The 16561-nt window shown below is 41.0% G+C and overlaps 1 protein-coding gene across 1 annotated transcript in view; it reads right to left on the bottom strand.

Moving 5' to 3' along the window:
- Window positions 1-16561, bottom strand: part of Slc15a5 (solute carrier family 15 member 5) — a 108594-nt gene that overhangs the window by 66072 nt on the left and 25961 nt on the right. The window contains exon 4 of the mRNA XM_048432855.3: window positions 4371-4582. Coding sequence (XP_048288812.3) covers window positions 4371-4582 — 212 coding nt within the window. The remainder of the gene's footprint in view (window positions 1-4370; window positions 4583-16561) is intronic.

Here is a 16561-nt window from a genome sequence, read left to right as displayed (position 1 = left end):
AAATGTCTTTAGTGGCGAATAAGATGCTTTTGATTCCCAGCAGCAACCCAAGCCACTGAGAGGCACAGAGTTAAGGCCTGCATGCCACTCCCTCGAGGAACGGCTTTTGCAAACTGCTTTTCATACAGTAGTAGAACTGACAGGAGAGTTCTGCCTTCCCATCACCCCAGGAGAGACACTCGGCTCAAACCCCCACATCAGAGCTTCTCGCTAAATTCCTCACTGACCCCTTCTCTCTTGTCAGTTGTACCAACTGGGAGTTTGGAAAGAGAGTCGAAAGAGTCAGTGCCATTGGTTACCAACTGACCAACGGGAAAAGGCAACGCTTGCTTTGTCATCTGCCCAGACACAGGGCTGGCCCACATTTTCTTATGGCTTCTGCCTGTCTGCATACAACACTTTCTGATGATAATTTATCTTCCAGCTTTTAATGGGATACTTGGGGCAATAAACAGGTCTTGCTTTGGTTGAGCTTCATACGGCAAGAGTGAAGGGTGCATTAGCTATTTCTGCTCTGCTTCCATGCAGTTATGACACACACACCCGAATCTGAGGGAAATGAACGATGGATGTGTGGTTTAAAACGTGCTGGCAGCTGAATAAGTTTAAGACTGAGTGGCTCCTAGCATCAGAGCGAGTTTCTGTTACTGATTTCAAATGAGAATTATTGTTAATAGGAATAAAGTTATTATCGGCATGAATCACAGACACTGAAGCCTGTTAACTTAATAATGTTGCAAATGTGTCATTAATCTTCAGCGAAGAGATATTAATATATTGCCTAATCCAAGAAAAGGCTGTGGTGTCTTGAAAGCTTGAAATCATTTCTGTTTCTGCCTCGAGTTCTGAAATCCTCCCTATTTAAAATTTTAAATACTTTTATTTCACAGAGGCCTCTGAGTATTCAGAAGTAATTGCTGTCAATAGAGATTCATTTTCACCTTCGAGTGGCCCTAATGTCAAATGGCAACCTTGTCGGCCTTAATATCAACATATTTTAAATATATGTCTTGAACCTGAAGGTCAATACTTGCCACTAAATTTAAAATATGGAATTCTGGGATGTTTTATTCCTGGTGCTTTGATTGTCTTCGTGCTGGTGATTATTTTATCTGGAAGCAAAATCTAGTCTTAGCCTATCCAAATGGAAGTTCCAACCTGGAGAAGGATGCTCTAGCATTTTCTTTCAATTTCTAGCAAAACATCACTCTATATAAGGTTGGCATCTATAATAGTTTGCATCAAGATATTTCATAATGCATCAGAGAGGTGTTGTGGGTAATAGTAATAGGCTTGGATGTCAGCCTTGAGTTAGGGCAACCATGTAGCCATACAGGAACAAATCCAAGGTTACTTAGTCTTTCTATTCTCTGGAACCATAGGCATTTATTTATTCTAAAAACAAGGTCTCAATGTATCACCAGGTATCTAGCCTAGCCTTGAACTCACTATGTATCCTAGGCTGGAATTGAACCCACGGCAACCCTGCTGCTTCCGCCTCCCTAATGCAGTGTAGTTATACACATGAGTTGTTACATTAGCTGCTATGTCTCTGATGTGTGATAATGACAGTGACTCTGCAGACATTCTGCGAGGATAAAATTAGACGCCCAGAAGCCTAGTTGGTGAGATGCTCAGCTGGTCAGGGCACCAGCCCTTGAGGCTGACGATCTGAGTTTGATCTCAGGAACCCACATGGTAACGGGAGAGAAATGACTACTGAATGCTGTCTTTGACCTCCCACTCCCCAGACCATGAAAGGCATACATGTCCTCCATCAAGTAAATGTAAATATTTGTAAGCCATCTTTAAGAAGCTGTGGTGATTAATAAATTATCAATAAGTGCTTGAACTTTTCTTCAGTAAAATGGGCATTTATTTCCTTAAAACTTTGCTTACCAACTTTTTATTTACTTGTCCAGCCACCCATGTTCCTGTAAATAACACTTCACCTATGAAAAAGATAGTTCACTGGTGTATGTGTGTGTGTGTGTGTGTGTGTACAGAGAGAAAGAGCAGAGAGAAAAGTAGATGGGCACTATATGGGAAGAGGAAAGGGACAGAGAAGTGTGGAAGGGGACCAAAGCAGGTTATGTGGGGTGTGACTAAAACCATATTTACCAAAATGTGTTGTATTTACATCAAAATACAAATGAGTGGAGAGAAATACAAGTTGCTGCTCGACCGTGAAGACAAGGAGTCAGGAATTTGTGGTTTTGGCACAGAGGGTTTACAGCTAGCTACAGACTGCTTAGTAGTTCGGAACTCAGCATTATTTCTCAGGTCTAGGTGCCTTTTTAACAAGGACCGCATAAGTGAGGAAGGCTTCTGCGGTGTGTTGTTTTGAGACCTGCTACTCTTTGTACAGCCAGGAGGACTCTCCCCACCTGCATTCCTCCCGTGCACTGTTTGGACCAGGGGTTAACAAGCTTTCCTGTAAGGGGCCAGGTGATGATGATGTCTGAACAGGGGTTCTTTGGCAGCTTTTCAGTTCTGCCACCTTTGGACATGCGTAGCCACCGATATAACAAACCAATTGGCCAGGCAGTGTTCTAATAAAACTTTATTAGTAGGCGGCGACATTTAACTTCCATATAATTTGTAAGCACCACCAACTACTCTTTTGTTTCTCCCCAATGGTGTAAATTATTGAAGCCGTGCTAACTTTCACTATATACAAAAATGAAAAAGAACACCAAGAGATGGCTCTAAGGATAGAGGCACTTGCCACAGAGACATGGGGATTTGGGTTCAATCCCCAGAACCCACATAAATGCAGGAGAAGAAAACCCACTTCTACTGTCTTCTGACCTCTACATGAGCACCAAGCCATGTTTACATCCCCTCCACACCATGCACTTAGACACATGTAATAATGACAAATGTTGTAAAGACAGGCCATGGACTGAGTTTAACTTGGAGGCAGTGGTTAAGCTGGGTGTATTGTTTACTGTTCTGTTGCTGGGATAAAGCTGTGTGGCCAAATGCTACTTCAGAAAGAGAGGGTGTATTTTAACTCAGTGCTCTAGAGGGCGTGTGAACAGTGGGGAAGAATCTGGGCACGGTGGCAGGAGCAGAAAGCCGTCTGACCACCCTTTCACTTACACATGGGAAACATAGAAAGACCAGAAAATGTAGCAAGGCTAGGAACTCCCAAAATCCACTCCCAGGGATGGAATTCCTCCTGCAAGGCTCTGCCTCCTCAAATGCTGTCACCCAGTGGAGGTCAAAAATTCAAACATGTGAGCCTATGGGAGGCTTCTCACATTTAAATCCTCACTGGGGTTTACAGGAGCAGGCATGGGCTGTTCTGAGAGTCTGCTTCTTCCACCTCCTCCTTGACTGCTGTTAACTGACAGACTACCTCTCAACATCAAATCACTTAACGTTACAGGCCTCTTCTTTAGCAAATGGAGCTGGAGTTAGGCCAAGTTTTCCCGTCTAATGTCCTGTGACCGATGCATACAATCAGGCGTTAGTTTTTAAGCTCTACGTTGGAGTAGTCACCGAGAAAGTCCTCAGTTTGTTCAATGACTTACAATTGTCTCCTTCTGCTCTAGTTATGACTTGACCTTTGACCATAGCTGCACGAATTTGTTTAAATTCACATTCATCTACAAAAGACACCTCGGGCTTAGTGTTTTCTCTTTTATTTGCTCCCAGCATAAGAACTGATTCCCTGAAGGATATTATGCGAGCGGGAAGGGAATCATTTACTCATAACTAAGAGTTAGTGAAGGCCGGGTTGCTTTCTAAAGATTTAATGGGGTCGGGGAGAGGCTCAAATCTTTGGTTAAAGGGAGTTTAGGAATTGCCTCTGCGTCTTGAGATTCTAAGGACTGTGCAGTCTGAGATACCATCTGCTCCTTTCGCCTGACACGGACAGTCCTACGAGATGATCCCACCCAGGGTCTCCTCAACAGTTTCAGCTTGACTACCCTGAGCTCTTAAAACCAGGGACCCCCACTGTTCAGAAGGTAGGACAAAGGATCGGGATGTGTTTGAAAGTGCCTGCTTGGGTGTTGTGGTTTGTATGTGGAATGTCTCCCTTTGGTCTGCAGATGGTGGTGCTGTTTGGGAAGGATGAGGAAACTTCAGGCAGTGGAGGAAGTGGGTCATGGGAGGAGGGTTCATGCTTTCCCAGAGCCAGTCTCACTTCCGGTCTGCGGACTGTGAGCGATCTAATGCTTGTCGGTCCTTCCGCGCTGCGACAAACCCTACCCCCTCAAACTGAGCCCAGATAAGTCCTGCCTCCCGTAAGTGACTTTGGTCAGCTATTTCGTCACAACCATGAGAAAAGTGACTAATACAGGCTGAAAACACATGAAGTCGCTTTATTGTCTTCGGTGTGTGTCGGCTGTCCTCCTTACCTGCATAAGGCACATTCTGTATACGAGCTGGAAACCGAAGAGAGGCCAGAGGGTGGAGAAGACAAGGTCTGTGTCTTCCTCCTGGAGTTCTCTGCCGTGTTCACCGTGTATTTGCAGGGCACGGCCTGACCAGCTTGTTCCATCTCGCCCAAGGTGGCAGCATTTTTTCAGGGCCGTAAAAACCACGCCAGAGACAGTCACGGGCGAGCAACCTGCAAAGCATTGGAGACAGCATGTGTTAGCTCTGAGAGGGCTACTCTCAGACATGAATCAGGACCTGACACTCCTGAGGAGGAAAGGTAGCAAAAGTGGTGTCAAAGGGTCCCACTCCTGAGGAGTTGGGTTCAAAGGCACTGCGGGCAGAATAGCTTCCTGATGACCAGCCCAGGGTGCAGCCTGGCAGCCAATGTAAAAAAATGAAAAAGGTGAGATCAATGGGGGCACATTAGAAAAGAAGTGACAGCAAACACCGGCAGAGTAGAGAATTTCAGAGTCTCTAAGAAGTCTCTAACTTCACTCATTAATGAATAAGAGAACCTGGGAATTCTTTTACATCTTTTACTCCGGAACCAGGACCATTCTGTAAAATATAAATAGCCTTCATTTTACTTGGCAGGTAGCTGTTGGTTCTTTTATTTTGACACAGAGATGAAGGCGAATGTATTCTTTTCTTTGATTTTACCCTTGAATTTCAGATGTAAAATTAAATGTTGAACCCTTTAAATGCCTTTATGAATGTTGACAGTGTTACTGAAAAGCCAGGCTGTATTAGTTGACTTTTCCAGGATTTCCCTCTGCGTTGGTATGGAGGATGCCTTAGCATCAGAAAAGTCATATTGCCTCAGTTGTTAGCAGTTGCCTCGTCCCAGTTATTTGAATTTCACCCTAGCTTCTTTTATGATTTTTAGATTGTACAGAAAATTTGTCTCTCTTAGGAGTGTCTGCTACCACGACAAGGAAAATAGCCACACTGTGTAGTCTAACTGTGTCATGCTGATTGTGACTTTGTTTTCCCATAATACTCACTTTCACCATATAAATCTTTCCACAAATTATAGACACTGAATTTTGGTTACAGGAAAAATAGTACAATTCACAAAAAACATCTGAGTTTCTCTCAGTAGGTCAGCTAGGGACAATCAAACCACAATTTGAGTTGTCTTACTGTGTCCAAATTTCCCATAAGAAAATCCTACGTAAGATGAATGCTAGCCAGATTCATTTAGATGCCACACACTATTGGCTGTTCTGTTTAAATAAGGAATATCTATGAACATCTCTTTTTATGGCTATGAAGTTGGCTATATTGATTCCATCTGATCTTTTTCGTAAGACCTGTAATAGGCTGATTATGTTAGCCTTTGATTAATTGAGGAGCTGGGGGCCTGGTAATTGAATATGTACCCTTTCACCTCAAGTCACTGAATCAAATCCAGCCCAAATTGGTAGTGACCAAGAATGATTATACTTGTGACTCTCTGATGGCCTCTGTGAAGTATCTTTAGGTCACATGGAAGAGCATCGTGATAATTGCTGACAGGAGAGCCACTCAGACCCACGGGCTTTGGCACCTCTTCCTGACCACTGTTTCCAAGCCCAGAGGAAGGCTCAGGATTGGTCTAAGGAGACAGAAACACGTAGGTGTTGCCAGACTTGTGTCCCTTAGAGAAGAAGTAATAAGGAAAGGGCTCCATCATTGTCGGAGCACAGACTGCTCTATCATGAGGTGTTCCTAGCCATTTCAGTGAGCTCACTTCAGGTTTAAGTAAAATGAGAACTGGATGTGTGATAATGGAGTCTGGAGTTGAACATGGGCAGGCCTGGGCTAATGACAACCTTGACATTTTCTTACAGCTGTGCTTGTGTTGCTGGGTGTGTGATGATGAAGCCTAGAGTATGAAAGTGGGCAGGCCTGGGCTAAATGACTTAACTTTGACATTTTCTTACAGTTTTGCTTGTATTGCTTTTCTGTTTGTTTATGCTGGCTAGGTTGATGTCAACAACACCAAGGAGAGGCATCTGGGAAGAGGGAATCTCAGTTGACATAGTGTCCCCACCAGACTGGACTGTGGAGCGTTTGGTTTCTTGTTTGATGACTGATGTGGGAGAGTCTAGTTCTCTGTGGGCGGTATCGCCGCTGGGCTTATGGTTCTGCGTGCTGAAAGAAAGCTACTAGGAACAATCTAGGAAGCAGCATTCCTCCATGGTCTCATGCTTCCATTCCTGTTTCCTACCCTGAATTCTCTCAGTGATGGAGTGTTATTGGTCCATGTAAGCTGAAATAAACCCTTGTTCCTCCAATTTGCTTTTGGTCATGGTGTTTATAAGAACTGTAACTAAAACATTGATGAATTCTTGAAAAAAAAGCAGTGCTATGTAGACATCAGGGTTATGATGATTCATTTTCATCCAAATGACTCCAGGTTTTCTGACAGTTTTTGTCATTAAATGGTAATTATTTGTAGGAGGAAAGTCATTATTCTTTTTTCTTTTTCTCCTAAAGACATTTTTTTTTACTTTTCTCCCAAGTTTAAAAATTCAAGGTCTTGTATTACATATGGATTTTAAATGGACCATAACTTTATTATAAACCAGGCATACTTTATTGTGAGATTAAAATTGAATTTACTTCTAAGAGATGATTTAAAGATTTCTGAAATCTTCTTAAACGATTCAATATTGCTATCATATTATTTATAAAAAAGGATAGCTGAGATTGGTGTTTTATTGTACTTTGTTAAAAATCAGTTTTGGGGATGGAGAGATGTCTTTGTGTTTGTTAGTATTTATCATTCTTCCAGAGAACCCAGGTTAGGGTCCCAGTACCCACAGGTGGCTCAGAACTGCCTGTAACTCCAGCTCCAGGGATCTGATGCCCTCTTCTGGCCTCCAAAGGCACCTGCACTCATGTGCACATACCCCAGCCTTACAGACATATAGACAAAACTAAAAATAACCTTTTAAAAGACAAATCAGTTAAGAAGACTCTCCCAGATGTCTGCTACTCCTGCACTTGGAAGGTGGAAGCAGGAAGTTTATTAGAGCCTGTCTTATAAAACAAAGAAAATTCTCAAGTAAGATTGCCAACATATGTGTGAAATACACTAAAAATTAAATATAAGAAAGATATAAAAAGATATGCCCTGGGAGCTTGTTTGATCCATCAGATATCAGATGTAACTTCCACAAGCATTTCTACATATGTCTTCCACTGTATTTTTTTTTATTTCATAGTAGCGATGATTCTCAGGCCAGCAGCATTGCTCTGTGGACCAGGTTCTAATAGTACTTTGGAAAATAAATTCAATGAAAAAAAATGAATCTGATACAGTGAGGCAAAATGAATAAACTCAAAGAGGTTGAAAATTAGGGAATGAATGATCGACGATAATTTCTAAAATTCCCGCTGGCACAGAAAGCACCCAATGCATCTCCATGAAGTGAGGGCAAGATCATACAGTCAGTCTCCATATTTACTGTGAACCAGGGGCTTTCTTTGTCTTTGGCATGATGGCAGCGAGCAATTCTTACAAGCCCACCAAGTCTTCTTGGTGCTCCCAGAGACATTGTGAGTAGGGAACTCCTTACATGAGTGTGGTAGCAATGCAATGGGTAGATATGATAGAAACCTACTAGGGATGGCATGGAGTGGCATGTAGACATTTCCTAAGGTGTTGACGTATGAACTGAGGACTGAGGACTGGGAGCAAGCAACATCACCTGGAGGAAACAGGCCAGTAGAGGTGAGCTGTGATATTGTGAGCAGCAATCGAAGTTCTGAGTGGGGAGGAACTAATGAGAAGAATATGGTAAAAGATAAAGTTCAATGCTTGATAGAGGCCAGACTACACAGACTATGGGAGGGACGTATAGTCCACCCTCCGAAGGGTTAGAAACCACTATGAGGTTGGAAGTGGGAGAGAGATAGTGTATAACCCACATTTTAAAAAACTACTCTGGAACCTTAGAACACTCAGCCCTAAATGGGATGTCTCTATCAGATCCCTCTCCTGGAGCTCAGGGTAGCCAGTGGAAGGGGAGGTAGAAAGAGCGTACCAGGCAGAGAGAATGGGGATGGAGGACACCAGGAGAGCAAGGTCTTCTGAATGAACATAAGCAAAGCTCATACCTTGCAGAGGTTATGGCAGCATGCACAGGGCCTACATAAGTCTGTACCAGCTCCTCTGTGTGTACACTATGGGATTCCTGAGTGTGCTATGAATGAGTGGGTCTCTGATTCTTTTGCCTTCTGTCTATCTATGTATCTATCTATGTGTCTATGTATGTATGTATGTATGTATGTATGTATGTATGTATCTATCTATCTATCTATCTATCTATCATTTTCTCATCTTCTGTCTGTTCGTCTGTCTGTCTATTTTTGTCTTGTCTGACTTTGATGTGATAGTTTTTGTTTTATCTTATTATATTTTATTTTGTTATATATATTTTAAATGAATTAACTTCAAAAAAGCTACTCTGGGGCCTGATTTGTTACTCAGTCATAGAAGGCTCATCTAACATGTATGAGGATTTGAGCTTGCTTCTTAGAACTGAAAAATAAATGGTAAAAGAAAAAGTAACCCTTGAAGCTGATGGCTGATAGATTTCTGGGGATGAGATAGGAAAGCAGAAACCAGACAGAAAGTAGTGGTGATGTGGACGGCAAGGAAACAGGAGAGAGGAGTAGAGTGGAGGATGGCTGCATTTCACCTTGAACAGTGGGATGTTGGTGACAAATCATGAAGGTTACAAGAATTTAGTGTGAGCTAGGCATGGTGGGGCACACCTTTAATTTCAGCACTTGGAAGGCAATGGGAGGCAGATCTCTGTGAGTTCACAGGCACTCTGGTTTACGTAGTGAGTTCCAGGCCAACCAGGGCTATGTAGTAAGATGAGAGGGAAAGAAAGAGACAGAAGCAGAGGCAGAAAGAGACAGAGACAGAGAGAGAGAGAGGAAGAGATAGGGAGGGAGGGAGAAAGGGAGGGATGAATGGAGGGATAGAGGGAGGGAGAGAGTTTGTAGCTGGATGAACTGGGAGTTGGGTTGGGTTCACATTTGAAACACCACTTGATCACCAAGTATAAAAGTCAAATAAAAAGTGATGTACTTTTCAAGGCTGGAAAAGAGGTGGATGTGGATCTGAGAGGCCTGTGGGTACTGCTAAGGGCTGGGGCTTGGGGACACTGGAAGAGGAAGGCATGGATAGAGAAGAGGTATGGTTCCCAAAAGGAATCCTGGACCTCAGTTGTCATCAGGCTACGTAAGCGGGGAAGGGGCCGAAGGACTGAAGAGGAGAACCAAAGGCAAGATGTGCTATAGGTGAAAGAGGGAAGGAGCTCAGCATGAGCAAATCCTAGCTGGTTGGCAGAGCAGTCTCAAGAAGTCAGTCAGAAAAAGAAGCTGGCAGACAACGTGTTGCTAGGGCATGGGGAACTGTTCCCATCATTGGAGTTCCCACTGTTAAAATAACCTACATATGCATGCTGCGCCACCTCTATGGATTAATCAATTAGGCTTAATAGAAAGCTCATATCTGTTGTCCAAATAACTGCGAGTGTCATGGACACTCAGCATTTAAGAGAATTCCATTGTCATTGTAGTTCTTAGATTGTTTTTGTGCACCCAGGGCAGAAAAGGGAAGTGAGGAGAAAGAAAGAAAAAACAAAACAAAACAAACAAACAAAAAATTCCCATAAACAAACAAAAAAATTAACAGTAACAAAAACCTCTGTCTGGAATGAAGATTCAGTTGAGATATGAAGCTCTGGCTTAAATGCCCAGGACACACACAACGGCTGTGCACTTTAGAAGATAAAACACATGAGCCATTTTAAATATTTTATTGCAAAACCCAAGGATGACACCTATTGCTACTTAAAAAAAAAAGTTTTAGGAAGCCATTTTCCTCTTTGTACCTTTAAGTCCTTGGCTCTTACGTTCTGCTCCTCTGACCTTGATCTAATCATGAATATCTATGGTACTTAATTATAATTAAAAAAACCGCCTACATTGCACTCTGCATGGTAGAGGCATATTTTTTTTCTCCTTTGGTCACCTGCCAGTTCTCAAAATTATAGCAGTGGGAAGAAATGCAAATGAAGGGCTTGCTTGACAGCTAAGCATAATGGGAGGCACGGTCCACATCTGAAAAGTTACCTTAAGATAAAAGGTAGCATGGAGAAAAACCATTTCTTTAAGGTCACCTATGGCTTTGAATTATAGCTTGGAGAGATTTCCAATTTAGTCATCAGAGAGGAAGAAACCAAAATAAGGGTTATATCCTTTGCTGGGAAAAGATGGAGTTTTACCTCACAATCATTGGGTGATCCAGGAAAGCAGAAACCACAAACAAAACCATCAAAGGAAAAAACAAAAGCACCCATTTCCACAGCCATCGTATAGAAAGACTTTTGTGGATACGTCACTGAGGTGTATCCTCTAGGCTAATTGTAGTCTTGCAATGTATGAAATTGTTTTCTTAGTAATAAGTAGAGAAAGAGAATTACCTTGCCATATGATAAAACGTGCAACTTGTGGACTCCACTAGGTAGGTGAGAATTGCAGTTGCAATGGATGACTTGAAGGAGTGTATTTCTTTACTCAGATAAACATATTTTCAGATAGGAGGTGGAGAAGTAAATGGACACCTATTGCCTCGCTCGTTGGAAAATGTGAAAATACATTGTTGGATATGTGTGTGTTCATTTGTCACGCTTTCCTTGTTTGTGTGTCTGAGACACCAGGCTGGCCTAGAGTTTGAAATCTTGGGATTGTAGATATGTCCCATGTTGATGCTCATCCCCCTCCATCTCTCATAGTGCTTGAGAATTGAACCCAGGACCTTGTATATTTTAGGCAATTAGAAATACCATTGAGATAGCACCCCCCATGTATATGTATTTATGTGTATGTACATTATCAACAAAAGCACAAAATTATTTAGTAGTTAGACAATATAGAAAATGCCAAGGTAGTTCCCAAATCAACTCTCCCCCCGTACCCATTTTATGTTGCTCTTATTTGTTTGGTGTTTGAGATCAACAGGATATCTTTCTGAATATGGACACTGCTCGTTGGTTACCAGGATGGCATGTACCATGACGTGAAGGCCCACAGACTCCAGAGCTCTGACTTCACTTCTGCTAACTTCTGTGAGGTTTTAGTCATAAGAAAATAAGAAAGTCATCTCATCCTTTTGGATATTTGCTCTGCACTCTGGTGAATAACAAACCCTGAGCCTTTTCAATATCGAGTATATGAAACATAGGAGTCTCTAATTCTGGCCCTGAAAAGACAGTTTGAACAAGTTGGTAAGAACAATGGAAATAGTAAACTTAGGTGTGCCAGGAGTACAGATGCAGTGCACGGAGCCTAGTCTACAAAGCAGTGATGCCGCCTTCTCCACCTGCCTCACAGGCACATGGCAGAAATAAGGTGACTCGCGGAGTGATGCTGGGGAGTGACACTGGAGAATGATGCCAATGAGTGACTAAGGTGTGTGATGCTGGGGAGTGACACTAGAGAATGATGCCGCTGAGTGACAATGATGGACGGGGTGACATTGGTGAGTGACATTCGTAAATAGAGCAGCTCATGATGTTTTCTATGCTGGGGACTATGCAGCCGAACAGGAGAGGCAGGAACAGGTCAGAAAGAAGGCAGGGTTAAGCACGACAAACAGAAAGCCTGATAAAGGGAACAATGGAAATTGTCACAATTCAAGATGCAATGAAGAAGACTTATCCAAGCAAGGTCAAAAACGGGGACGTTCTAGTAAGTGAGACTGGAATAACTTGATAGTAATATTGACAGAAGATGTGTTTATTCATAAAATCTGTCTGAATATCATTTCCAGTAGTTCAAAGTCAAAAATCACAATACTAAAACTAAAAGAAAGCATTTTACAAATCCAAAGTTAAAAAAAATCCGACTTATTCTACCACATCTCAGAATGTGGTACAAGAAACAAAAGAGAGGGCAGATAAATTTGTTTATAAAATTAAACCTATCTACACAGCTAGTTCCAGGACTGCTAGGGCTATTGCACAGAGAAAACCAGTCTTGAAAAACCAAAACCAACCAAACAAACAAACTAACAAAAATCCCAAAACAAAAAATTACACCCCTAGTAGAACTAACATGAATAGAAAATAATACATGAACTGTGATTAAAATGCATACTATATATTAGAAACAATATGTAGATTTTTATCATAGTGATTTTTTTTCATGGGTGAATACATATACGAGAGAGTGAAATCTTAACATTAATAAGCGGGCCTACAAGACTATCCTCTCGTAAACAAACAGAAAAGAAATAAAAGAATGTTAAAAAAAAGGTTTTGCGACAAATGGTAGCAAATAGAGCACTGAGGATAAAGTCTATGGCCACTGGAAAGGAAGAAATGTCTCATAACCTAAGCTGGCACTTCAAGACTCTAAAGAAATAAGAGCAAAGTAAACCTAATGTCAGATGAAGGAAAGAAGTAAAGACAACAGAAGAGAAACATGATAGAAAACAAAACAAAGCCCAAGGAAACCAAGTTTTGCTCCTGTAAATACCAGAAACAGACAAATCTTTCTGCATCATGAAGGGGTGGGAGAGAAAATAGTGATAGCCAAAACTGGAAGTGAAAGACACAGTAAAACCATACTAAAGTTTTTGTCACAGAAGTAAGAGAGACAATGCTGTAAGCAACTGAGTGACAGCAAAATGTATGACCAAGAGAAAGTGGCTCAAGTTCTTGGAAACACATGAGATGATGTAGCTAAGTCATAGAGAAGAAACTTGAAATATCTTGTAATCAGGGAGGAGTCTGAGGAAGAATCAGGAATAGGAAATATCAGTAAAGAAAAGCCCAAGATGTGGGGGAGGGTGTTCTACCAAGCACTTGAAGAATTAATAACAACCTAATGCCAATCTTTACAAACTCGATAGAGAAATTTAAAAGGATACAGAATGTTAAAATGTTCTGTGAGGTGCTGAATTAACCTGATACCAAAACCATATGAAGGTGCAACAAGAAAACAGAACTAAGCATTAAAATAATCCCCGTTAAATATTAATGCAAAAGCCCTAAGTAAAATACCAGGAAGCCACACTTGAGAACATACTAAGAGGACTGTATACCACAACAAGGGGAATTCATATCTATAATGCAAAGATGGCTCAACTTCTAAAAATAATATAGATTGCTTTAACAAGATAAAGGGCAAAAAAAGTGCTGTGGGAATTCATCCAGCCAATAACCTCTTGGATAAGAGCCTATAAGGTCATGGTCTGAGTACTAGAAGCACAGACAGGAAGCATACTTGCCACTTTTTGCTCTCTTTTGGTAGGTGGTCAGAGTTCAGGTCACAGCTTCCTGCATCTATAGTGGATAGTGGTTCTTTACCTTTATTGTGAGTTTTTCCCCAAATCAGTACACACTTGTTATCCTTTATTTCAGGCTCTTGTGGACCTGTTTAATTATGCCTTCAAGGAAGGAAGGAAGGGAAGGAGGGAGGGAGGGAGGGAAGGAAGAACTCCACCATTTCAATAATGCAGGAAAACTTTTGGCAAAATGTAGTGCCCTTGAGTTATAAAACCTCTTGAAAATATGGAAATATGGGAAGAGCAGAAAACCACCACAACATAATAAAAAGTGTATGTAAAAAAACCTACAGCTAACCATCCATGAGTGTGAGTGAAGGCTTTTTCTTAGGTCAGAAACAGAGCAAAGATGTCCATAGTGACATTGTTATTGAACACAATGAAGCAACTATAGCTTTGAGTCATTTGACTAAGAGAGAAAGAAAGAACAAAAAAGAAAGTGAGAGAGGAAGGAAGGAAGGAAGGAAGGAAGGAAGGAAAAAGTTAAAACAATACTATTCTCAGATGAAAAGATCTTAAATGGACATTACACACACACACACACACACACACACACACACACACACACACACATCTGTGAGAACTAATTGGTAAATTTAGCAGAATTCCAGAATTTAAAATGATGGGGATGAAAGAAGGCTCAGCAGTTGACAGTGCTTGCTACTTTTATAGTGAATATGGGTTTTCCAGGTTTGGAGGCCCAGCACCACCTCTATCTCCAGTTCCAGAAGATCCAATGCTCTCTTATGACTTTTTTTTCTTTTTTTTTTGGTGTCTGCAGAATTAATGGTAAAAACCTGGTTGTGAACTTGGATCCTCACAATGATTGCTCTTAAAAAAAAGTTAAGGAGACAGTATCAATGTGATTATATGGGTTAGAATGTTAATTCAAGTCAAAGAGATCCTATTAACTCTCTCTCTCTCTCTCTCTCTCTCTCTCTCTCTCTCTCTCTCTCTCTCTCTCTCTCTCTGTGTGTGTGTGTGTGTGTGTGTATGTGTGTGTGTACAGAACAGGGGAAAAGTCCTTAAACTTGTAAGGGATCTCAAGTTCCCTTGAATAGTCAAAATAGTGTGGATAACTCAAAACAAATTTGAATGTCTGATATTTTATGATTTCAAAGCACATTACAGAGCAACAGTGATAGAAAAATGTATAGTTCTCATAGCCGAGCATAATGGCGCACATTTTTAATTCTAGTACCTGGGAGGCAGGGGCAGGTAGAGCTCTGTGAGTTGGATGCCAACCTGATCTACAAAGCAAGTTCCAGGACAATCAGGGCTATTACTCAGAGAAACCTGGTCTCAAAAACAAAACAAAACAAAACAAAAACCCCCAAAACCTTCAAAACCAAACAAAGAAAGGAAGAACGAAAGAAAGAAAGAGAAAGAAGAAAGAAATAAAAGAAAATGTGTAGCTTTTGTCCAAAGACAGAAATATAAGTTCCTGAAACCAAATAGATCACTAAATGATCCAAACAAGGTATTGATATTCCACAGAAGGAAAGTGAGATGAGGAACATGAACATCCATATACAAAAAATGGGGATGGACATTTACCTCACACTATAGGCAAGACATTAACTTAAAATAGATTAAAGACCTAAAATCATCAAACTCTTAAAAAAAAAAACAAGAAGAAAGTCTTTGTGATCTTGTACTTTTGGAAATGACATCTAAATCACACACACATACACACACACACACAAAGAGAGAGAGAGAGAGAGAGAGAGAGAGAGAGAGAGAGAGAGAGAGAGAAAGAGAGAGAGATTGTTAGGGTAATGGTTAAAAATTTCATGTGAAAGGAAACAGTGTGAATTGAGCAAAAAGGCAAAGTGTTAAATGGAAGAAACCGACTATAATTTACACATCCAGTATAAGGTTAATATTTGGGTTATAACAGACTTCCACAGGTTGATAACAACTAGGTGCAAATGTCCCAGTTTTAAAAATGAACAGAAGACCTGAATAGATAATTTATCAAACAGTACATAAAAGTGACTGGCTGATAAACATTGATAAGATTGTGTCATTCATCATTTGGGAAATGCCATTCAAAATCACGAAGAGACATCACTTCACTTCCATCAACATGACTACAATTAAAAGTAAAAGAAGACTATTAGTGCTGATAAAGTATGGAGAGTGTGTGAGGAATTTCTGTGTTCTAAGGATGGGAGCGTAGGAGATGCAGGTGTTGAGGAAAGCAGCAAGAAGCGCCCCCAGACATTAAAAGAGGAAGAGATCAACTTCAAGGCATGTGGTTCTGGTGGAGGGACATGACTCTGAAGGTGTCTGCACATGTGTAAACAGCAGTGTTTGCATTAGGTAAGAGGTGTATTCTGTGAGCTGTCCAGTAACAGATGAATGTATAAAAAGGGTGTTTTGTGTTGAGCCACATACTCATAATCCAAGCATTTGGGTGATGAAGGATCAGTAGTTCAAGAGCATCCTTGACTACATAGTGAGTTCTAAGCCTGTGTCATCTGTCTAAAATCACCAACAATGATATGTTAGGTACTCTGGAGAATTGTGCAGATGATATGTAAGATGATATGTTAGGTACTCTGGAGTATTGAGCAGATGACATGTTAGATGATATGTTAGGTACTCTGGAGAATTGTGCAGATGACATGTTAGATGATAAGTTAGGTACACTGGAGTATTGTGCAGATGACATGTTAGATGATATGTTAGGTACTCTGGAGTATTATGCAGTCTTGAAATGAAGAAAATGCTTTCGTGCTTCCACATGTGTGACACTTGAGGGGATCTGCTGAGAAGGAATTATTCATAAACAGACAAATACTGTATATT

The sequence above is a fragment of the Myodes glareolus genome, chromosome 3 (assembly GCF_982192425.1).
Source record: "Myodes glareolus chromosome 3, mMyoGla1.1, whole genome shotgun sequence".
Lineage (NCBI taxonomy): Eukaryota > Metazoa > Chordata > Mammalia > Rodentia > Cricetidae > Myodes > Myodes glareolus.
Note: the sequence above shows the minus strand (reverse complement) of the source record. Positions and strands in the feature narration are given on the sequence as shown.